The sequence below is a fragment of the Oryctolagus cuniculus genome, chromosome 5, assembly GCF_051225735.1.
Source record: "Oryctolagus cuniculus isolate XC-2025 breed Fujian yellow rabbit chromosome 5, ASM5122573v1, whole genome shotgun sequence".
NCBI classification, from domain to species: domain Eukaryota; kingdom Metazoa; phylum Chordata; class Mammalia; order Lagomorpha; family Leporidae; genus Oryctolagus; species Oryctolagus cuniculus.
This window is the reverse complement of record NC_142871.1, coordinates 136,045,825-136,070,111: the sequence shown is the minus strand read 5'-3', so window position 1 is coordinate 136,070,111 and position 24,287 is coordinate 136,045,825. Positions and strand designations below refer to the sequence as shown.

The 24,287-nt window shown below is 53.9% G+C and overlaps 2 protein-coding genes across 3 annotated transcripts; both read right to left on the bottom strand.

Annotated features, from left to right (window-relative positions):
- Positions 1-10,023: 10,023 nt before the first annotated feature.
- Positions 10,024-18,789, bottom strand: TAP2 (transporter 2, ATP binding cassette subfamily B member). 2 transcript variants are annotated; one of them, XM_008262759.5, is made up of 12 exons: positions 18,647-18,789; positions 17,832-18,332; positions 17,629-17,743; positions 16,603-16,733; positions 16,182-16,387; positions 14,503-14,700; positions 14,209-14,337; positions 12,300-12,488; positions 11,967-12,140; positions 11,639-11,798; positions 11,157-11,293; positions 10,024-10,487 (listed from the first exon to the last, which is right to left on the bottom strand). In XM_008262759.5, the coding sequence occupies exons 2-12, from the start codon at positions 18,322-18,324 to the stop codon at positions 10,308-10,310; spliced, it is 2,112 nt and encodes a 703-aa protein (XP_008260981.3). In that variant the 5' UTR covers positions 18,325-18,332; positions 18,647-18,789; the 3' UTR covers positions 10,024-10,307. The 2 variants fall into 2 exon arrangements, with proteins under 2 accessions (XP_008260981.3, XP_002714655.3); XM_002714609.6 differs by having other exon boundaries at positions 18,544-18,695.
- Positions 18,790-20,498: 1,709 nt separating this feature from the next.
- On the bottom strand, positions 20,499-24,015 carry PSMB8 (proteasome 20S subunit beta 8). The gene is made up of 6 exons (XM_002714610.6): positions 23,853-24,015; positions 23,020-23,167; positions 22,754-22,865; positions 22,223-22,352; positions 21,316-21,520; positions 20,499-20,795 (listed from the first exon to the last, which is right to left on the bottom strand). The coding sequence occupies exons 1-6, from the start codon at positions 23,997-23,999 to the stop codon at positions 20,707-20,709; spliced, it is 831 nt and encodes a 276-aa protein (XP_002714656.4). The 5' UTR covers positions 24,000-24,015; the 3' UTR covers positions 20,499-20,706.
- Between the last annotated feature and the right edge of the window lie 272 nt (positions 24,016-24,287).

The window sequence follows — 24,287 nt, the reverse complement described above, 5'->3', positions numbered from 1 at the left end:
GCCACACTGAAGAGAGTAGGAAGCACTGTTTTGCATGACCCACGTCACCCCTCCCCCCACCCAAGCAGATGGTGTGGGGACAGAGACCCTGTGCATGACAGAAGGAAGAGATGTAGACACCAGACTTCACCTCACACTTCAGCACCAGGCACTGCAGTAAACCCAGCACTAAGGATGCCCCCAAGGCACAAACTCCTGGCCTGGTAGACTCAGTCTCTGGGCTGCCCCACTGCCAGCCAAACCCAGTAGCCCAGGCTCTGGGCCATGTCCAGTGCAAGGCTGGCACCAGGTCCATTCACTCCTGAACCAGCACCAGGTCAGCTCTTGAGGTCTCAGGCTCCGGGACAATATCTGTGGACTGAGCCTCCAAGCCTGCCCCATGCCAGGCAGGATCTCACAACCACAGGTTCTAGGCCAGCCTGGTGGGCTTGAGATCTGGGTGTGCCTGAGTGCCAGACTGGGCTCAGCAGCTCCAGGCTCCAGACTGCCCCATTACCAAGGTAATCTCCACAAAGTTAGGATCCAGATACACCCTCAAACTAGGGTGGCCCAGTGACTGCCCCCAATACTAAGCTAGTCCCTGGAAGACCTAGACTTCAGGCCAGTATCCATGAACTCAGCTGCAAGCCCAGAACCTACAAATACAGGTCCCAGGCCCATCCAGTGCCAAACCAGCTCTTTCAGACCCAACCCAGTGCTAGGTCAGCATTGCTGGCCTTAAGCACCAGTAGGCACTGCAAACAGAGGCTCCAAGCCTATTTAGTACTCGGCCAGGCACCCTGGCGCCACCCTCTGTGCTTCACTCTGTGGCTCCATGCTCCAACAGACCTACAGTCGAAGCACAGGCCAATGTATCAGGAGCCTGGTCCATTCCAGATCTCAGCATTGAGCCAGCTCTCCAAGGCCTAGACTCCAGGATGGCCACTGTGCACCAAGGTCCCAGGCCAGACCACAGGGCTCTAGGACCTGGACCAGCCCCCTTGGTGGCCTGTCCTCCCAGCCTTCAGGCTAGCACTAGTGGCCACAGGGCCAGAACTTGAGATCCTAGGCTCCCAACCAGCCCTATTGGACCAAGGCTCCACACCCACCACAGCACCAAGCAGCCCCAGCCTCCATACCAACCGCTCAATGCCAGGTTCCAGAGGGACCAGGGTCCAGAATTATTCCAGCATACCCAGGATCCAGGATCACCCCAACTGATCCCATTGCCTGGCCTCCAGGACTACCCCTGCAGTCCAGTCCCTACGGACCCAGGACTCAGGACCAAGGACTGCCACTTGCAAGCCTGCCACTGACTCTCTGGCCAGTCTAGACTCTGGACAGGCTGAATGGTGAAGCATTTGCCCAGACAAAGTCTGTCTTCAAAGACTGCAGCAAGTCCTCCTTCAAATGTACAGACATCAACAAAAGACCCCCAAGAAACAGAAAACCCAAGAAAACAACACCATTGAAGAACAGAACAGGCACGTTCTGTTATGTGGAGATATATAAACAATTTGGCAAAATTTCAAAATTGCATTAAAGAGCTCAGCGAAGTTCAAAAAACTACAGATAAACAATTCCATTAAATCAAGAAATAAGTTATTAAAAGAATAATTTTAACAGAGAGATTGAAATTATAAAAAATATTCTGGAATTGAAAAATACAGTAAATTAAATAAAAAATATAATAGAAAGCATCAATGGGAGAATTAAGTAAGCAGAAGAAAGAACCTGTGAGACTAGGAAAGTTATTTGAAAATATACAATCAGAAGAGAAAAAAAGGAATGAAAATGAAAGAAGAAAGCTTACAGATTTATGAGATTGTGTCAAGAGCAAATACAGGGGCAGGCAATGTGACCTAGAGGGTTAAGCTGCTACCTGCAGTGCCAGCATCCCATATGGGCACCGGTTCTAGTCTCAGCTGCTCCACTTCCAATACAGCTCACTGCTAATGCATCTGGGAAAGCAGCAGAAGATGGTACACCTCAGGGCACTAGAGAAAGATGAGCAAATTCAGTCCAAGGTTCGAAAAAGGAAAAAAACAAAGACCAGAACAGGAAAAAAAAAAAAGAAATACAAATGGAAAAAAAATAGAAAAGATCAATGAAACTAATAACTAGTTTTTGGAAAAGATAAAATTGACATTTACCTAGACTAAGAAAACAGAATGTTCAAGTAAGTAAAATCAGAAACAAAAGAGGAGATGTTATAACTGATACAACAGAAATTCAAAAGATTACAGTACAGTATTACGAACAAATTGGATAGCCTAGAAGAAATGGATACATTCCAAGGCACATATGACCCACCAAGGCTGAATCATGAAGAAACAGAAAATATGAAAAAAGTTAATAATGAGTAAAGAGATTGAATCAATAACAAAAATTCCCCCATCAAAGATGCGTGGGCTTATTTCTGGAGTTTCTAGTATGTTCTATCAATCTGCATGTCTCGTTTGCAGTTGTTTTGGTTATAATAGTCCTTCAGTGTGTCTTGAAATCTGACATTGCAATGCTTTGGTTTTATCTTTGCTGTTTAAGATTGCTTTGAATATTCAGGGTCTTTAGACCCTGAATTTTAGAATTTTTTTTTCTTGTTCTGTAAAGAATATCCTTAGGATTTTGATGGGGAGTGCATTGAATCTGTAAATTGCTTTGGAAATAATATAAACAAAGTGAAGAGAAAACCAACAGAATGGGAGAAAATATTTGCAAACTATGCATCTGATAAGGAGGAACAACCAGAGTATATATGGAGCTCAAGAAACTCAACAGCAAAACAAACAATCAAGTTAAAAAATACAGGCCGGCGCCGTGGCTCACTAGGCTAATCCTCCGCCTAGTGGCGCCGGCACACGGGGTTCTAGTCCCAGTCGGGGCGCCGGATTCTGTCCCGGTTGCCCCTCTTCCAGGCCAGCTCTCTGCTGTGGCCAGGGAGTGCAGTGGAGGATGGCCCAGGTGCTTGGGCCCTGCACCCCATGGGAGACCAGGAAAAGCACCTGGCTCCTGGCTCCTGCCATCGGATCAACGCGGTGCGCTGGCCGCAGCGCGCCGGCCGCGGCGGCCATTGGAGGGTGAACCAACGGCAAAAGGAAGACCTTTCTCTCTGTCTCTCTCTCTCTCTCACTGTCCACTCTGCCTGTCAAAAAAAAAAAAAAAAAAATACAGGCCAGAGCTGTGGCTCAATAGGCTAATCCTCCGCCTGCGGCACCGGCACACCAGGTTCTAGTCCCGGCCGGGGCGCCGGATTCTGTCCTAGTCACTCCTCTTCCTGTGCAGCTCTCTGCTATGGCCCGGGAGTACAGCGGAGGATGGCCCAAGTGCTTGGGCCCTGCACCCGCATGGGAGACCAGGAGAAGCACCTGACTCCTGGCTTTGGATCAGCGTGGTGCACCGGCCCCAGCGTGCCAGCTGCAGCAGTCCTTGGGGGGTGAACCAATGGAAAAAGGAAGACCTCTCTCTCTGTCTCTCTCTCTCTCTCACTGTCCACTCTGCCTGTCAAAAAAAAAATGAAAAAAATAAAATAAAATAAAGAGGCAAAGGGCCAGTGCCACGGCTCACTGGGCTAATCCTGCGCCTGTGGCACCGGCACGCACTCCAGGTTCTAGTGCTGGTTGGGGCGCCGGTTCTGTCCTAGTTGCTCCTCTTCCAGTCCAGCTCCCTGCTGTGGGCCCAGAGTGCAGTGGAGGATGGCCCAGGTGCTTGGGCCCTGCACCCGCATGGGAGACCAGGAGGAAGCACCTGGTCCTGGCTTCAGATTCGGATCGGTGCAGCACGCTGGCCGTAGCAGCCATTTAGGCGGTGAACCAACTGAAGGAAAACCTTTCTCTCTGTCTCTCTCTCTCACTGTAACTCTCCTTGTCAAAAGAGAGAAAGAAATAGACAAACAGACATTTTTCAAAGGAAGAAATACAAATGGCCAACAGACACATGAAAAAATATTTTCCACTCTCAGGTTCACTTCCCAAATGGCTGCAACCCAGCCAGGAGCTTGGCACTCCCTCCAGGTCTCCCATGTGGATGCAGGGGCACAAGCACTTGGACCATCTTCCACAGCTTTCCCAGGCACAATAGCAGGGAGCTGGATCGGAAGAGGAGTAGCTGGGACTTGAACCGGCACATGCAGCAGCTTAACCTGCTACACTCCCACGCTGACCACTCCATGGGCATTTTGAAGTAGCCTCATGTTTGTTGGGTCAAGCTGTGGTGTTGAGGACATCCAGCCCAAAATAGAGTAGCTTCACATATTGAACACTGTAAGCTGAAGGTACTGAGAACCGGCAGGTACCGGAAGGAGCCTCGGATTTCCCCTTCTCCCATGAGTTCTTAAGATCTGCATGTGAGAGATGTGAAGGGCTTGTGTACAAAGACGGCAGTCAAAGGGAGCTCGGCAACTGAGTGGCGACTTCCTCAGGTCTGTCCCACACACTGTATCTCCTTTGCAAATGGAGGAATCGCCCTTCTTGAGGTTGAGCAGATGGGAACGTGACACAGAGATGATCAGAAGCAGCAAAAGCATGAGGGGAGAAGAGAGGTACACGTCTGAGCCAGTTTCCCTCCTCGGTGGGCAACACCATGGCCGGGCTTCTGCAGATTCTCCCAGAGATCAAGGGGAAACCATGAGAAGAGCAGGGCCCAGAGCACAGAGGTTAACCAGGCTTCTGTTTGGAGACAGAGGGAAGAGGAGGCATTCGATGGCAAAGCCGGGTGAGGGAAGCTTGGACACCATGATGCTGAACCGAGATTTAAGAAGCTGAGCTTTCTTCCTTCTGGTATAAAGGTATCTGAGGTCCATGAACTCCAAAAGACAACTTGCCTGCATAATCATAACAGCTACTATTTTTCTGCTGCTTACTATGAGTCAGCTTTCTAAAGCATTACTGGAATGGGTGTGTGTATGTGTGTGCATGAGAGAGAGAGAGAGAAAGAGAGAGAGAGAATCAGAAAACAAGCCCTTGCAGGAGACACTACTGTGGTCTCCCTTTGACAGATGAAGTGATGAAGAAATGAGTTGAAGATCACAGAACCAGGCTGTGCTTTTCCCATCAGAATGCAGTTCTTACTTAGGGACCCAGGAAACCTTTGTTCCTATACCTTTAGCATCTCTGTGGTGATAAGATGTACAACAATTAAAACTCACTGAAGTTTGTTGTAAGTATTTTGTGGCAGGACAGATCTCCATCAGGACGTCACATCCTATCTGACAGAAGGAATTCCGTGATCAGCAGCATGCAAGCAACGGTGCACAAACTGGCTCTAGGCACAGAGGAAAGGACTCAGCCTTAGTCACGACCTGTGAAGGTCCCTTGCAACAGCCTCTGAGACATCCTGGATGCCCTGAAGCATCTGATCCTCCCTCCACAAGTTTCTGAGTCATTTACTGTGTCCAGTGTCGGTGTCCATAGTGGAAGGTCTGGGCTCTTCAACTCGTCAAAGAGACCGTGCAGCTCTGGGAGATGGCTGATAAAGGGAAAGGTGGTGGTCGGCTTCATTTCTCTCACATTTTTATTTTTACCTTCTTTTTTTTAACTTTTATTTAATGAATATAAATTTCCAAAGTACAGCTTATGGGTTACAATGGCTTCCCCCCCCCATAACTTCCCTCCCACCCGCAACCCTCCCCTCTCCCACTCCCTCTCTCCATCCATTCACATCAAGATTCATTTTCAATTATCTTTATATACAGAAGATCAATTTAGCATATATTAAGTAAAGATTTCAACAGTTTGCACCCACATAGAAACACAAAGTGAAAAATACTGTTTGAGTACTAGTTATAGCATTAAATCAGAATGTACAGCACATTAAGGACAGAGATCCTACATGAGGAGTAAGTGCACAGTGACTCCTGTTGTTGAATTAACAAATTGACACTCTTGTTTATGGCGTCAGTAATCACTCTAGGCTCTTGTCATGAGTTGCCAAAACTATGGAAGCCTTTTGAGTTTGCTGACTCTGATCATATTTAGACAAGGTCATAGTCAAAGTGGGAGTTCTCTCCTCCCTTCAGAGAAAGGTACCTCCTACTATATTAAAAAATAGGGTGGGGTACCTTAGCTTTGTCTTCCTCTCTGACTGGGGTTCCAGGCTCCTGGCTCCAGCCTGACTCACCCATGGCCATTGCAGCCTTCTGGGCAGAAGGAAGATATTTTCTCTCTCTCTCTCTCTCTCTCTCTCTCTCTCTCTCTCTCTCTCAAAAACAGAGTTCAGAACAGTGGACTTACAGAGTTGCAATTTCTGAAAGTAGGGATTACACACACACACATACACACACACTAAATATGCATTAAATCTTTTCTGGAAAGATAAACATGAAGCTTGGCTCATGGGTTGCCCATGCAAACCATGGGTTAGGAAGGGAGTGAGACTTTCTTGCGAAGATTTTTTGTGTCTTTGAATTGTAAACTGCATTTATATATTGCCTACTTAAATAAATTAACATATCATATATTTTAAACATAGAATATTGGGAAGACAAGTATATACAGAGAATCTAGGCAAGTCTCTTGAGAAGTTGCAAAAATCTGGACAAATTTCACGTTTTCCAAGCTATGTTCCCCAGGCAACTTGGGGAATATTTCTAAAACTCCATTTTCTCATCCTTAGAATTGGATAATAATACCTGCCACATGACAAAGACATAACACGTATGTCGGGCATTTATCACAGCAATTGCACACACCAATAGCATCCAGTGGGTGACCACTGATATTTGTGATTCTAATTCACAAGATTCTGCAAAGCGCTAGGTTCAAAGCAGGACCACTAGATGGCATCAGACTCCTTTAACTCACTCAGCAGCAAAACCCAAGGGAGATCTGTCTCCCTTATGCCCTCCCTTCCTTCCCGGAGATTCTGACAACTCTGGGTCTGCTCCTCTTGATTCACAACTGCCATGTGGACTCCCACAGATCATCCCACCGGACAAGGGCACAAAACACTTGAAACTCCACCTAGGGCAGGGCGGCAGGACAGGGGGTGTTTTCAGTTGCTAAGGTTTCCTCTCTCCGTTCCTGTCTTCCTTCACAAAGGTGGAGCATGCTGGCTGGGAAGCACGCTGGCAGAGACCAGCGGGAGAGGAAGCTATGGGACGAGGAAACCAACCGATGATGGGGGCAGGAAAGGTGAAGGAAAGGAACTGTGGGGCAAACTGGAATGACTGGTGTCTGTGGTCGCCAGCCAGCCCGCACTGGCTGAGCTGTCTGGCCAGCTTGAACACTGCAGTGATCAGGACACATCCTCTGTGCCTGGGAGTTTCCCCCTGAGATCAGAAAGTCTGGGGACCCCTGCAGACCTGAAGACCTGCTGCAACCTCCTGTATGCCTCTCAGATGCATGCATTCTCCTCTCAGCTGTCACTGATTACCTGTGTGATCTCAGGCCAATCGCTCTATCTGTAAGGATGTGACTGCTACATTGTTTCTAAGGTGACTCCCAGGTTTGGAGTATTATGATCCCAGGGTGCAATTGTGCAAAGACTTTTCCAGACCAAAATCTTCCACGGGGGCCTCCAGCTTCCACAAAGGCAGCAGATGCAGGAATTGTTATTCCCATTCTACAAATAGACAAAGGACATTTGGTGGGGGAGAGGGAGGAGTTGAGCCAGGCTTCTCTCTCTCCGGGTGCTTATTTCATCCCCTCAGTGTGGAATCTGGGAGGGAAGTTGGGTGTGGGGCAGCAGGGCAGCAGCAGGATGAGGCAAAGGCTGGTCTGCAAGAGAAAAGTCCCTACTCTCACCTCACCCTGCTCCCAACACCTGCCAGGCAGGAGGAAAAAAAAAGCCTCCCCAACAGTAGTTCTGGCAAGGTCACTGCCAGCACTGGAAAGTACCTGCTGATTCCGGGAATGTGAAAGTTTCTCTTTCCTAGAATGGGAGCCTTCCAAGGTTAAGTCCCACACAGCAACCAGTGATGTTTGCAGCACTGGATGCTCATTGGCTGGGATGTGTAGGGAGGATTAGAATCTATTCATGTATCCAGGGACGTTTAATTCATTGTCTTCTGTAAATGTGGGCCCCGGGCCAGGCAGCAAATAAAAACATTTAATAAGATACACGGCCTTGTTCCCAGGAGCCCATGGCCTAGTGGAAAGATAAGAACAGGACCGACGGCCAGCGCCGTGGCTCACTAGGCTAATCCTCCACCTTGCAGCACTGGCACACCGGGTTCTAGTCCCGGTCGGGGCACCAGATTCTGTCCCGGTTGCCCCTCTTCCAGACCAGCTCTCTGCTGTGGCCCAGGAGTGCAGTGGAGGATGGCCCAAGTCCTTGGGCCCTGCACCCCATGGGAGACCAGGAGAAGCACCTGGCTCCTGCCATCGGATCAGCGCGGTGCACCGGCCGCAGCGCGCCGGCCACGGCGGCCATTGGAGGGTGAACCAACGGCAGAAGGAAGACCTTTCTCTCTGTCTCTCTCCCTCTCACTGTCCACTCTGCCTGTCAAAAAAAAAAAAAAAAGAATGGACCGGTGTTGGGGGCAGGGTTTAGTGAGAGCTGTGCTGAGCTCTAGGAGCAAGAGAAGCATGTGGGAAGGGCACCCTCTCCAGCCTGAGGAAATAAGTGAGGCTTCCTGGAAGATTGGAACCTGGGGGCGGCATCTTGGCTCACTAGGCTAATCCTCCGCCTGTGGCGCCAGCAGCCCGGGTTCTAGTCCCGGTCAGGACACCGGATTCCGTCCTGGCTGCTCCTCTTCCAGTCCAGCTCTCTGCTGTGGCCCGGGAGTGCAGTGGAGGATGGCCCAAGTCCTTGGGCCCTGCACCCCCATGGGAGACCAGAAGAAGCACCTGTCTCCTGGCTTTGGATCAGCGCAGTGCGGCGGCCACGGCGGCCATTGGAGGGTGAACCAATGGTAAAGGAAGACCTTTCTCTCTGTCTCTCTCTCTCACTGTCCACTCTGCCTGGAACCTGGGTTAAGTCTTGAACTTGTAGAAAATCAGGGGAGAGTGGGGCAGGGGACGGGCAAGAAACCGCACCCACAGAGGCACGATGGTACCCGGGACAGCAACAACCTGCTGTGCCTGGACCTGGGTGTGAAGGGACAGGGAGTCAGGTGGGCTGGGAGACGCATGTGCTCTGCGAGGACGAAGCGCACCTGGCGGGCTTCACGGGAGTGACGCCATCCTGCATGCCTTCTGGAAAGAAAGGGTGGTTGGAGGAGAGAACCAAACGGAGGGAAACTTCTCTGGAGATGAGATCATCCAGACTACAAGTGAAGGCTGGACCAGTGGGACCAGAGAGAAGCCAATGGCTCAGAGCTATCGGGAGCTGGAAGCAACAGAGGCTTGCTTGATCTGAGTGAGGGCTACAGATTATGAACATGAGATGCGATACCGTTTCTTGGTTCAGAGTGTGGATTCTGGGGTGAATCTGTGTAACCTTGGCAGTTTCTTTATCTGTAAAATGGGGGCATTAACCTCATAGGGTCGTGGATAAGGTTGAAAAGTGATAATGCATGCAAAAGTCTATCATAGTCACTACCAGTATTGAAACTCCATGAATGGTAGCTCTCATTCCTGTTCCTGTTATTATCAATCTTGTTAGCCCTGGGAATGGTGCTCTGACTCTACACAGAAAGGTAATGTCCCGGCCAGCACTGTGGCTTAGCGGGTAAGGCTGCCGCCTGCAGTGCCAGCATCCCATATGAGTGCCAGTTCAAGTCCCAGCTGCTCCCTGCACCCGTGTGGGAGACCAGGAAGAAGCTCCTGATTCCTGCCTTCAGATTGGCCCAGCTCCAGCCATTGTGGCCATCTGGGGAGTGAACCAGTGGATGAAAGACTCTCTCTCCCTCTCTCTCTCTGCCTCTGCCTGTCTGTAACTCTGCCTTTCAAGTAATTAAATAAATCTTGACAAAAAAGAAAAAGAAAGGTACCATCATGAATACTTATGTCATACAGGAAGTTTGTATCTCAAAGAACAGATAGAGGACTGTCAGGCAGGCCAGTAAAAGACCAACTGTGGCTCTGGGAAGTGAAACAATGGGTAGCTTTACTCTTCTTTGTACTTCTCTACATTTTCTCCATGAATGTACACTTACTTGCACATGTGTTAAGGAAAATATTTAAAATATATTTATTATGGCACAGTACACTGTTCTGTACCTGAAGAGGCTCTAATCACCAAGGAGCTAAGGTTTCCAGACACACATCCCAGCCTCACTCTGACTCCCCCACCCCTCTGCCCCACCCCACCAAAAGCACACAGCGCCCACTTCTTCACCACGCCTCGGCTTCCAGGAACAACCATCCAGGGCACAGCCCCGGGGAAAGTCAGGGCAGCAGCACGTGGGTCACGGAGACAGCACGGAGAAGGGCCCAAGGCCCCCCGGGGCCTCAGTCCTGCAGCTGCTGCTGCACCAGGCGGCTGTAGAGGTCCTGGCCCTCCCGGAGCTGGGCGGGCTCCAGCAGCCTTCCCTGCCTCAGCACCAGGATCTGGTCGGCGTTCTGGATTGTCTGCAGCCTGTGGGCGATCACCAGCACCACTCGGTCACCCTGGGACTTCCAGTCCTGCAGCTGAAGGGAGAGGTCCACCAGGCCTCAGGAAAGGAGAATGGGATAGACACCTGCTACGCACTGAACAAGATTTGGCTCCGGAAATCACGCCGACGTTTCATTCCCCAGGTCATAAATGGATGGTACCAAGAGGCTGGAAATTAATCCAGTTCTGCTGCTCAGGAGGTGGAGCTCGTGAGAGGTCCTTAGGTTGCTGGAGGGGAACCCTCAGAAGAGGGTGGTTATAAAAAGGACAAATGGGGCCTGAGCCTCATCAGGAGGCCTATGAACCTCCAAACCATGGGCCCAACTACGTCTCTTTCTTTCATTCACAGCTTGTCTTAGATAGTTGTTATAGTGATGGAAAACGGATTGCTACAGCACCACAGTTGAACTGGGACCCGTCTCTTGTGACTTAGGGTGAGGAAGGTGTGAGATGGGGTGGTGGGAAGGGGTGGTGGCTAAAGGCCGGCACTGCCTCCTCTCTTGGCTGTGGCTGGGGGACAGGAAGGGGAACAGTGGCCAAACCAAGGGTGTCTGTCCCATGCCACCTTGCTCTCCATTCCAGTCCCCGGGCCCAGGAAGGCCCAGACGCCCTCCCAAAATGGGCCATTCGTTCTCCACCCCCGCCACGACTGCCAAGCATGCCCCCAGGACCACTGCCCCCGACCCTCCCACGCCAGTACTCACGGCCTGCTCACACTGCACGTCCAGGGCACTGGTGGCCTCATCCAGGATGAGAACCCGTGGGTCCCGCACCAGGGCCCGGGCGATGGCCACACGTTGCTTCTGTCCCACAGCCAGCTGACTCCCCTTCTCCCCGACATCTGAGGAAGCCAGAGAAATCCCCTCCCTGAGCTACAAGTGACCACAACACTCCTCTTCCCCGCAAGGAGGGGCGAGCACCGCGGCTGTGTCCCCTGGGACCAGCCAGGAGGGAGGAGGGCCCAGTGGGAGGAGGTTCCGGGGGCTGAGGGCGTGCACAAGCTGCTGTGTGGAGGGAGTGCTGTCTGCACCGCCCCCTGGGAGAAGAGGGAAGGAGGGAGGGAGAGGTCAGGATAGAGGAAAAGGCAGAGAAACAGCAGGCATCCAGCTTCAGGGACACAGCGCTCAGTCCAGAGCAAGCCCCATTTTCTCTGGCCCCAGGAGCAGGCTTACCGCGCTCTCCATACCTGTGAATATCCCACGCTCCATTTCCCTTATGAAGTCGTCCGCCCGCGCAGCCCGCACGGCAGCCATCACCTGGTCGTCCCCGCAGTTCGCAAGCCCATAAGCGATGTTGTCCCTCACGGAACCCGAGAACAGCACAGGCTCCTGCCCGACCACAGCCACCTGTGCACAGGGGATGGCCGCAGAGGGTCACGGGTAAGCCCCAGAGCAGGGCCCCTCTCCTCCTCGCTGCCTCCCGCAAGACCCCCAGCGCTTCCGCCCGCGATCTCCCCTCCTCTCTGCAGGCGCTGCTTCTCTCATCCGCTGGCTCTCTTCTCCCGCCGCGCCCACCTGGCGGTGCAGGTAGTGGTGCTCGTATTCTGAGATGGGATTCCCGTCCAGCAGCAGGCGCCCCCCGGTGGGCTGGTACAGATTCTGCAGCAGCGCGGCCACCGTGCTCTTCCCAGACCCGTTGGGTCCCACCAGCGCCGTCACCTCCCCGGGACGGAGGGTGAGTGTCAGCCCCTAGAAAACCGGCAAGAGTTAAGGGCCTGCTTCCTCTCCCTCAGGACTCCAGCTTGGCAAGCTCGGCTTCTCAGAGGCAAAGCTCTGCGGGCACAGGCGAGGGGGCCAGGCTCCCCAGCCCACCCCCCGCCACCCCCAGCCGTGGCCTCTTCCAGGCACCTGCAGCACAGGTTGGTCAGGGCGACTGGGATATGCAAAGGAGACGTCTTGGAATTCCACGAGCCCCTGCAGCGTGGGAGGAGCCAGGGTCCCCGCTGGGGGCAGATTTGGCGTCCGGTCCAGGTAGCGAAACACTTTCTCAGCAGCTCCCACGTTGCTCAGCATATCCCCCCACATGTACACCAGTGTCTGGAAGACAGCGGCGGGCACGTGGGGCTGATCCGACAACCCCCCCCCCGCCCCGCCCCGGGGAACCAGCTCCCAGCTGCTCGCCCACTCCCGGCCCCTCTGCCCACAGCCAGGCTTCTCCCCTTCCTCGCCCAAAGCGGATTCTCCACCCTTAGCTGGACTCGCGGATGGAATCTAAGAGCAGCATTCGCAACTTAAAAGCCCATGGCACAGCGGGTTAATCCTCCGCCTGAGGCGCTGGCATCCCATATGGGCGCCGGGTTCTAGTCCCGGTTGCTCCTCTTCTGATCCGGCTCTCTGCTATGGCCTGAGAAAGCAGTGGAAGATGGCCCAAGTGCTTGGGCCCCTGCACCCCCTTGCGAGACCAGGAGGAAGCGCCTGGCTCCTGGCTTCCCCCCTCCTTTCTCTCACTCTCTAACTCTGACACCCAGTCCCACATCAGAGAGCCTGAGTAAGATTCCCAGCTCCAGCTCCTGATTCTGGTTTTCCTGCTAATGCAGACCCTGAGAGGCAACGCCTATGGCTCAAGTGGGAAACCTGGGTTGCATCCCCCACTCTCAGCTTTTCCCCAACCCCTGCCACCCAGCCCAGGCATATGGCATTTGAGGGCTGAGCAGCAAATGGGAGCTCGTTCTCTCTCACTCTCTCTTCCCCAGCCCCCAGCCCTGTCTTCCTCCCCATAAATAGTAAGTGAATAGATAAATAAATAAACAAACCACAAGGACTCAATTAACTCAATCCAGGCTGTTAAAAATAAACTCTACAGAATAAACAACCTATGTGTTCAACAAATAAAATGTAATAGGGAAATTTTTGTTAGTGCAACAGGGAGAGAGGAAGGGAAGAACAGAGAGAAAAGGAGAGAGAGATTTAAAGACTTCTCATCCAGTCACACTATGTGGAATCTTAGTTCAGTTCTGATTCAAGCAACTGTTGCATGTATGAGACAACTGTTAATTTGACCACTGGATGTATTTGATGAGTTTGAGAAATTATTGGCCTTTTTCTTGGTATGATAATAGGCATGTAACTATATACTTAAGATCTTTGTATTTTAGAGACATATATTTACATAGGAAGCTATTACTTTCTTAGATTTGCCTCAAAATAATACAGCTGTGAGGAAGTGGGTGTGACTACAGATCAAACAAGATTGAACACAAACTGAAAATTATTAAAACAAGGGATGGGGCCACACAGGTTTGTTATATTGTCTCTTTTTTCTGTGGCATGAATTTGAAATTCTCCAGGACAAAATTAGTTGGGTTTTTTTTGTGTGTTGTTTTAATGTTTTGGTTTTTGTTTTTGTTTGTTTGTTTGTTTGACAGGCAGAGTTAGACAATGAGAGAGAGAGACAGAGAGACAGAGAGAAAGGTCTTCCTTCCACTGGTTCACCCCCCAAATGGCCGCTACGGCCGGAACTACGCCAATCCAAAGCCAGGAACCAGATGCTTCCTCCAGGTCTCCCATGCGGGTGCAGGGCCCAGGCACTTGGGCCATCCTCCACTGCCTTCCTGGGCCACAGCAGAGAGCTGGACTGGAAGAGGAGCAACCGGGACTAGAACCCGACGCCCATATGGGATGCCGGCGCCACAGGCCGAGGATTAGCCAAGTGAGCCAAGGCACCAGCCCTAGTGTTGTTTTAATGTTTAAGGGAGAGAAATAAAGCCCAAAGCTTGGGAAGCCACAAGAAAAGAGCGCGTGCGGGCCCCTCACTCACGTGCACATAGCGGCCCACCTCCTCCTGGTAGAACAGGAAGGAGAGCAGCCCACCCTGCGTGAGCTCGCCAGCCAGGATCTGCCGCAGCCCGCAGTTCAGCATCAGCACCTGCATCCCCAGTTGCAGCAGCTGGGACAGGAGGAGAAAGCGGTGAGCTGAGAAGGGGTCTCCCCATTCTATCCCCGCCCTGCCCCACCCCACCCCTGCGGGATTGAGGACCGGCTCTAGGCTCCCCAAGCCTTCCCTTGCCCCCTCTGGGCTCCCTCCATGCAACCACGCCGCCGGCCACCTCACCCTGCGCAGGAGCAGGTACAGGGCTCGCTCCAGGTCTCGTCGCCACCACAGCTGCCGGCATTTTTCCAGGGCCTCCTTGTAGCGACAGACTTCGTGCTCCTCGGCCCCAAAACTGCGCACGGTCGGCAGCCCTCCGACGGCCTCCCGCACCACCTGCCCTGCCCTCGCCACCGCGTCCTGGATCTCCAGCAGCACCGCCTGGCAAAGTGGGGCAGCGGACAGGTGGACCACGGGAGCGGAGGACAGCCGGCCCCAGGTCTCAATCCAGCCCAGCTATCTGAAAATGGCAAGCTGCTCTTCCCCTCCAGAAGGAATTAGCACAACCACAATGAGGAACAGCACGGAGGCTCCTCAAAAACCAGTCTACGACCCAGCGATCCCACTTCTGGGTCTACACCCAAAGGAGATCAAATCAGCATATCAAAAACACACCTGCACTCCATGCTCACTGCAGTGCAATTCACAACAGAAGCTATGGAATCAACCTAAGTGTCCATCCATGGAGGAATGGACAAAGGAAACGTGGAACAGATGCATAAAGGAATATTATTCAGCCTTAAGAAAGAATGAAATCCAAGGACAGGCACTTGGCTGAATGGCTAAGCCGACCAGTCAGGATGCCCATGTCACACACCAGGGTACCTGAACCCACACCCTGGGAGGCAGCAGGTGATGGCTCGAGTCCCCACCACTCAACGTGGGAGACCTGGAGTGAGCTCCTTGCTCTTGGCTTTGGCCTGGCCCAGCCCCAGCCATTGTGGGCATCGCAGGCATCATTTGGGGAGCAAACCAGAGGATGGTCACACTCCTTCTCCCTCTCAAATAAGTTAATATTTTGTAAAATAAATAAATAATGAAACCCTAACTTTGCAGCAAAGCTAGTGGAACTAGCTAGAGATCAGGATGTTAAGCAAAATACACCAGACACAGAAAAGCACAAATGTGAAAGCGTTAAAAATAATCATAATAATTGATCTGAACGTAGAACAGTGATTTCTAGAAGCTGGGACCCGTGGAGGAGGGGAGAGCAGACAGAAGTAACAAGTTCTAGTTTCCCACAGCCCAGCGGGTGCCTAGAGTTCTCAGCAATGCTCCGTGTGCGTGCTGTGCAAACCCGGAGGTGAGGAGGGAATAGACCCCAAGCACAACAAAAAGGTACGGAAATGGAAAAGCTGGCTGCCTGGTTCGATTGACTTACACTGTGCAAATATGCTGAGATGGTGCACTTTATGCCATAAAAATACACAAGTAGTGCATGCTAATAAAAAATTCATTCTGAAATATTTTCTTTTTCTCTGAAATGCATGGAAGAGGGGAGACAAAGAAAGAGAGAGCTCCCATCCGCTAGTGCACTCTCCAGATGCCTGAGATGGCCAGGGCTGGGCCAATGCTGACGCCAAGACCTGGAGACTCAATCCAGATATCCCATGTGGGTGGAAGGAGCCTCATTATCTTCTGGGAAAGATGCACCCCCCCCACGGGGTCATGATCTTCTGAACTCCCACACCCCCTGGTGGATGCCTGGGTAAGCAGGCTGCAGTCTACACATACGCTCTCCTTTCCACTCTCAGCACTGAAAAGAGATTCTCTCTCTCTCTCTAGGAGGTCCTCTAGCTACAAATGTGGGATCGCACTCCCCTCCAAGCTCTGTTCTCCCCACAGGGTTCCGTGTCCAGTACCTGGTGGCGGCTGCTGTACACCTTCTCGGCTGCTATGGTGAGGGGCACGTCGAGCAGAGAGAGGAAGGTCAGCTGGGGGGACGCGTACAGCATGAAGCCGTACAGCCCCACCACTTTCACCAGGCTTCGCAAGAGCACATTGGCGTTCAGAGGCAGCCAGCGGCTCATCAGCAAGGTGTCGGAGCTCAGCCGTGAGTTCAGCTCTCCTGGAGAGGACGCAGCCGCAGGTGAGGAACCGGAGCCTCCCACGGAGCTCCCACCTGCCTGTCCCTCCACCCGCAGAGAGCCTGGGGGCTGCAGCCCTACTCTGTTCCAAGGGAGTCAAGAGGAGCCCCAGGCCCTGGTGCCTGGGTGGAGGCAGGAGGGTACCGGGCTGGGGCGGGGGGGGGGGGACACAGCAGACCTGGACTCCAGGCCTCACCTGTCTTAGTCTCCTGGAAGAAACCCAGGTCCTGGCGTAGCAGTGAGGAGAAGAGCTGCTCCCGGACCCGCACGTTGATTCTGGACATGATGAGCATGAAGAAGCCTCCTCGGCAGCCTGCAGACAGCGAGCTGTGGGGTCAGGCGGAGAAGGGGCGAGGGGGTGCGAGCAGAAGGAAGAGAAACACAGAATCAGAGACAGCAGCGGAGAGAGGAGACAAAGAATCGAGGGGGAGGGGAGGGGCATGAACAGAGCAAGAAGAAAGGCGGTGTGGGAGCCACATCACAGCAGGCACAATTCCACAAGGGTTCATGGGGTCTGCACTGTGCTAGACACCAGGGAAGACAAGAGCTACTAGGAAGAGAAGCAGCCTGGTGCTGGCATCTGCCTGGCCTCCATGCACCGCCCCTCCAGGCTTCTCCCCCGTCCTGGCCTCTCCTCCCCTGCCCCAGCATCCTCCTGACAGCCACTGATGCTCCTCTACAGGAACTGCAGCCATGAACCCCTGCCCTCCCCATCCACGGAGCCCTGGGGTCGTGCTGCCCACACGATCATGCTTGGAGAATTGCCCCTGGACCAACACTAAGGGAAAACACTAAAACCTACAGGCAGGTGTTCCATGGGTTTCTGCTACACATTTAGTTGTGACGGTCAAGAAGCTGTGGGTACTGCCAGACACGAAATAATGAGGGACTGGGCGCTGGTGAGCGAAGTGAGAAAGCAGTCAAAAATGGTGAGGCTGGTGTGGGACTGGGAGGAAGGCACGGACGTGGGTAGGAATAAGAGGAGGGAGCCACTTCACTGAGGACCAGGAGGCAGCGTGATACCCTGGGAGTTCTGGGTCCACGAGGGCCACCCAATCAGGATGGATGGATGGATGGATGGATGGATGAAGCAGATGGATCTTAAGTACATGCACGCCTATTTTAAGTATCTGGGCAAGAAACGGTCTGAAACTAGCATTGGGGAAAGGAGGGGCCCTGCAGATTTGGGTCTAGCAAGTGAGCCCAACTGCCCTTCACCTACCTGCCAACAGAGAAGAGGCACATGAAAAAGATGGCGCTGACAAATGCCTCGGGCTCAAAATCACTTCCCAGGATGTCAATCACACGACCGGAATAGTGAGGGATTACGGTCTCCCCTGCCAGAGGCCCGAGCGGGAAACAGACGTGTGGGCAAGTGCAAAAGGGCTTTTGCCCACCTCCGACCCCAACATCCTCCCCACTCACCCAAAACAGCAAACACCAGGAAGACGGAGGCAGCGGCGAGGAAAGGCAGGTCTGGCCTGGAGAGCTTCAGCAATCTCCACATCAACGCTCTGCTGTCCTCCCGGGCCTGAGCGCCCTCTGCCGCTCCCGGGGAGCTCAGCACAGCCCACACGGCGCAGCTCAGCCCCGCCGCCCCGTAGCCCAACAGCAGCCAGCTCCACGGCGCGGAAGCCACACTGGCTGCGGGCGCACTCGCCGCCCCTGCGACCAGGGCCCTCAGCGAGAAAAACAGTGGCGTGGCCAGGCACAGCACGGGTAGCCGGGTCCTCACCAGCCCCGACAGCCCTCCCAGAGTTAGCAGTCCCCACAGCCCCCCGAGTCGCAGGGTCCCCTCCAGCCACAGTCCTGGAAGCCCCTGGGGGAGCAAAGCCCCCACAGTCCCCTGAAGCAGCCAGAGCAAGGCCAAATCCGCCACCAGCAGCGAAGCCCAGGGTCTCGGGTCCGGGAGCGGCATGGCGCTACCTAAGGGGACAGGTGAGAAACTGGAGAGCTGATAACCAGTCCTCGCCCCAGTCCAGAGCTCCCGGCTGTCCCCAGCCTCTCCCTGCAAGACGTGGTACCCGGCGCTCAGCAGCGCACGACTCCCACACGGGCGCCGTTCCCGTTCAGCCCAGTACTAACAGGAAAAAAAGTCCTCCTGACCCCGCCCCACCCGCTCCTGAGGCTACCCCACCTCCACACTCCTCAGGATCCCCAGCGATGGGGAGCAGGGGCGTGGGGTGGGTGACGGCGTGGAGTGCCGTCTGTGCCCCAGGCCTCTGTCCGCAGGAACTCACCGGCGGCGGCAGGCGGCCCTGGAGGACTTTCTCTTAAGGGGCAGGGACTGAGCCCTGAAATCCCCTGCCTCCGTCTCAACTTCCTTCTCTACCTGGGTCGGCCCAGACGCTCTGGCGGCGAGGGGGGCCCCTGAGCTCTCCAGGGTTTCGCTTTCGCTTCCCAGCCCACGCCCTCTTTCTGCGCGAGCGGCCACGCGGTGGCGCGCGAGACCTGCGTCCCCCGCTGCACCTGCTTTTCCCAGCCCTCGCTCACGCCGCCCCAGCCCGCAGCGAGTCTTTTTGCTCTTAGCGGCCGTTACTCCGAAATGGAAAACTGCCGAAGTGTTCCATCGTCGTTAGGTAAAATAAGGCTGTTTTTTTGTTTGTTTGTTTGTTTGTTCGTTTGTTTTGACAGGCAGAGTGGACAGTGAGAGAGAGAGACAGAGAGAAAGGTCTTCCTTTGCCGTTGGTTCACCCTCCAATGGCCGCCGCGGCCGGCGCACCGCGCTGATCCGAAGGCAGGAGCCAGGTGCTTCCTCCTGGTCTCCCATGGGGTGCAGGGCCCAAGCACTTGGGCCATCCTCCACTGCACTCCCTGGCTGTTTGCAGAATTGGGATGCTTTGTAGTTGCAGCAATACTGACTGTTCTCAAAGTTACCACCTCCAGCTCCAAGCTGGCTTAACAGGCCATGCACGCTCATATAAGCCACATCCTGAGGGGGAAGCCCGAAGGATTTCTCCCGGAGGGAAGGTCCCAGCCACTCTCACCCGGCCGACGGGGCTCCCCGCTTACAGGCTGTGAACTGAGGAGGCCCCTGTGCTGCCCAGCCGCATCCGGCGAGCAGGGCACCTGCTCAGCTGCCTCTGAGGCTGCCCTCCACGTTCTGACCACAGCACCACTTTGTCTCCAGGCATACTAACAGTAATGAAAACAGGAATCAGATTTCTATGGGGTCTGCCAAACCCAGAGCCACCTGAGAATTTGTTGATTCTAGAAATGACTCTTCAGGTTGGAACTGTTTCCAGAAAAAAAAAAGTCCCCAGAGGGAGGATCCCTTGAATTTCAACCTACAGATTAAAATGTGACTGGCGTGAATACCAGTGAGTCACTTGATATTGAAAATAGTGGGCCCTTCAAAGTGGAGCTTTGAAGTCGGGGATTACTAACGTTTCTCCAAACCAGTAGTTCTGGGATTTTAAAGCTCTCTCCACAGTGAAAAGAGCTGCAGGCGGGACTGCCTGTTTTCAATGACTCCCCTTGGCAAGGTGCTGTGCTCCGTGGTCAGGGCTATTACCCATGACCCAGTGCATTACAGAGTCTCGCCCTGCCTGCTTCTCCTTTCTGATATGGGTCCTGTGTTTCCTCCTCATTCTCTCCGCTTCAGGGAGCCCTCTTTACTGCGTCACCCTGTCATCTGCCATGGACCGTGACACCTCATGAAACTGAACCCCTCGTGTCCCCCTGGACGCCTGGTATCCAATATCTTCAGAGTGCATTTCAGGGTCACTAGCACAACCTTTACGACTTCCACACACACGCGTGAGGAGGGAGCTTTTTCGTCTTTCTCTGCAAAGTCCAGAGCACCTGCTCCAAGTCCCTTCTCCCGGCAGCCCAAGCCCTTCACAGCAGACCAGGGCAGAGTCTCCAGGTCGGAACTCTTTAGAAAGAACCCTCACCCATGTGAAGCTGCAAATAAGAGCTCACACATGGCAATGTCCAGCCTTCCCGGGGCCCTGAATGTGAAGGGAACCCCAGGAAGAAATACGGGGGGGGGGGAGTCCCATTTTTTAGAAACAGCCTCTCTTTATTTCCTGGCCCTTCCCCCACAGCCCTCACCCCCCACACACCCCCCGCAGCCACAACACGGAGGCATCTATAACCGGTCTCCTTTATTGCGCTCAGCAGGGCACCCAGAAGGCTCCCCAGAGCAAGTGCTCATTGACACGGAGAACACACCGGGGTGCACCCGGCCACCCCCGACCGGCGCTGAGCCTCGTCCTTCTCCTGAGGCCTAAGCTGGCCCAGGTCCCCTGAGTGGGCCCGGCCTGGGCGGGGGCAGGCTGGCCAGCCGCCACCAGCATTACTGCTTGGCTTCCTGGTACTGGTACATCAGGTCACTGACGTCGGTGCTCTCCACTTTCACCCAACCGTCCTCCTTCATGTGGTACACTGCGGGCCAATGAGAAAGGAGCAGCGTCACCTTTCACCTTTCACCCGCCACGTGCTCCACCCCCTTTGTGCGCTGCAATGTACTTCCGGCTCTGGAAGCCACCTGCCACCCAGCTTTCTCTGAGTCTCGCGATCTTGAATCTCATTCTCGGTGTGGGCACCCTGACACAACGGATTTAAGCTACCGCTTGGGACGCCTACATCCACATTCAGAGTGCCCGGTTCTAGTGCCCACTGCCCAGCTACTGCACATCCAACCCAGCTTCCTGCTGATTCTACCCTGGGAGGCAGCGAGAACTTGAGTCCCACCACCCAGGAAGGATGCTCAAACGGAGTTCAGGGCTCCTGGCTTAGGCCTGGCCCAGGCCTGGCTGTTGTGGGCATTTGGCAAATAAACCAGCCAATGGAAGATTCTCTCTCTCTCTCTCTCTCTCATTCACCCTCCCTTGTAAGTAAACTACAAAAAACCTGGCTCCTTCCCTTCCTCCCAGATGTGGCCATGGGAGCACGGGTCTCTTACTATTGACAACGCCGCCAGAGTAGCTGTCTCTGTGGGTGGCGTGAACAATAGCCCTGCGGCCGAGGTCATAGGCCTCTTCAGGGCTGAGGTTGGGCCGATAGCCACTGTCCATGACCCCGTAGGCGTAGGTGTTCCCGCTTCCAGTGGAGAACATAGTTCCTGAGAGCCGAGTCCCATTCTCATCCACGTAGTAGAGACCAGGACCCTAGAGAATGAAAGAAGATTCCAGATTGAAACTGGAGAGGGAACTGTTAGTAACAGAGGTGCAACGTTGAGTCATAAAACAATGTATCCAAAAATTCTAAATTGTGGGTATTTGGCCTAGTGGTTTAGATGCAACTTAAAGCACTGTATCCCTTATCAGAGCACTGGATTCAATTCCAGGCTCAAGCTCCTGATTCCAGCTTCCTGCCAAACCCTGGGAGGCAGTAGGTGATGGTTCAAGTACTTGACTCCCTGACACCCATGTAGAGGACATGGGTTGTGTGTTCCCAGCTCCTAGCTCCACCCTGGCTGAACCCCAGCTTTTTCAAACACTTGAAGACATGGGAGCTATTTCTCTCTCTCTCTCTCAATACATTTTCCAAAATTAAAAAAAATGCTCATGAAAATAGAAGTAAAAGACAAGCCTAACTTAAAAATGAAATTACACAAAACCATTTGAATTATGACAGCACTTTGTAGAATCACAGAACCTCTGAAATAAAAAGGGAAAAATGAACTTGGAATCAGGCATTGTAATAAAAGGGACAAATTTTAAATATATAAATATATATGTGTATGTATATATTTATATAACAGTCCAACAAACACTAGAACAGTCCCAGAACCAAGGGTTCCAGAGGTGGGAGGGGGGACCATGGCTGTCTCATCTGGGGGGGGGGCGTGGGGGACGGAGCTCACTCACCTTCTTGTCCCAGCCACAGATCATGCTGCCCATGGAGAGCCCCATGCCGCGGTACTGGAACATCATGTTGGAGAGCAGTTTGGAGGCAGCTGACACCGAGATCCGCTCCCCATTCCGAAGGTAGTACAGCCTGGGGGTGGGGGGCAGGCAGGACTGAGAAGATCAGCTCTCTCCCGCCACTCCGCCACTCCGTGGGGCAGCAAGTGATTGAAGACACACACATTTGAGGATTATTTGGTAGGAGCTAACCATCAGGGAAAGCTTTAGAATGTGAAGAATCTCAAGGGAATTGAAAAGCCGACTCTCCCACAAGGTTGATGGCATCAGAGCTAAATAGCTGATCAAGTACAGGGCATATGGGCAGGAGCACAGGCTGGGATTTGGGCGGTGTTACCACCCAAAGGCTGTTTGTGAAATATTCCATTAGCACTAACCTGGGGCACAGGAGACAAGGGTGAGGAGCAGTGACTGACTAGCAGGGACTGACCCCCAAGCTAAGAAAGGGGAGAGGGGATCGGAGGCCTCGCTCACCTGCACTCCTTGGCCAGCAGTCGCTCCCAATACTGACAGTCGGCTGCAGAGCCAGACATGGTGCCAAGCAGGTAAGGGTTAATCTCAATCACCTTGTTCACCCTTATGGTGGCTGGAAGAACAGGGGGTCTTGAGGGAGGAGGAAGGACCCCATGGTTCTCCCCATGTATCCTAAGTCAGGGTCGCCCTTAGCTTTGGTGCAGATGCTGGGCTGCTAATGAAGGGGGTGTCCAGCTGCCCAGGTGCTGCCCACCGGGCACACTCACCAATGTAACTCCCGGCCGAGGCCCGGGAATCCACTGCCACGACCACGCCGTGCTGGAACTTGAAGGCAAGCGTGGTGGTGCCATGGGCCATCTCAATCTGTACATTCCTGTCTCCATCCCGGCCCAGGGACTGCAAGAACTCAGTGGGCTGAGAGAGAGAGGATGGAGAGGGAGACCTGTGACAGCTTCCACAGCTCAGGCTCGGGGCAGGCTTTTGCCAAGGATGGGGACGAGGCGGGTAGGAGCTGTCAGAGCAGACAATTAACAACCTCTAGAAAGAAAGGGCTTGAGAGAAGGGAAGGAAGCAGCACAGGGCACCCCCCACCCCGCCCCCTTGCATTTTCTAGAGCAACGAAAATGAGCAATGGTGACTTGCGGCGCATTTCGATCCATTCCACCGTCAGCACGTACGGGAGAAGCACTTGAGACCTAAAGTAATTGAGCCTGCATCGCCCGGCGGCGAGTCGCAGAGGCAAAGCCAGCAGCCCAAGTTCCCAGGTTTCCAGAAAGGCGCTGGGCAGCCCCTAAACCACGGATCGCCACAAGCCGACGGAAGGGGCTTCGGGATCTGTGCGAGGTGCGCCCTCTCGACTTCCCAGGGGCGCGCCCTCCGCACTGCTCACTCTCTGCCCTAAGCGGCACTTCCCAACCTTGGGCCTCTAGCCTCACGTGGAACTCCCCCTCGCCGGGCCCCAGTCTCTGCGCTAGCGGACGGAACCCGCCGCCTCCCCCATCTCCGCCTCCGGCAGGGCAACCTCAAAGCAGACCCTGAGACCGGCGGTTCCTCGGCGCTCTCATTCCCGCAGCCCTCCGGGCGTCCTCGCTGCACTGACCTGCATCCCCCGGGGGAGGGCGAGCTCCGGAGATCGCATGGAGAAACTGTAGTGTCCCGGGTCCGAGCCAGACCTGTCTCCCGCCGCCGGGATGGCCCAGTGCGGCCGGCCCCCTCGCGAGGCTCCGCACACGTCCAGCAGCGCCATGGTCGCCCCAGCACCCGGAGATCCGTCGACCTTCGCACGAGGAAGTGAAAGCGAAAGCCACAGCGCCGCGGGGGAGGGAACCAGCATTTTTCCTGCATCCCTCTCCCCTTTCCACGAAGAGGCCTTGGCGGGCGTCTGAACCGGGGCTATCGTGCCGGGGACCTGCTTGGCGCTCCGCCTGCACCGAGGTCGAGAGACGGATGGCAAAGGGCAGGCAGGGAAAGGACGAAAGGGAGAGGCGCCCTCGGAAGCCCCCTGGTGAAGGGTCGCAGTCAGAGACTTCGGCAG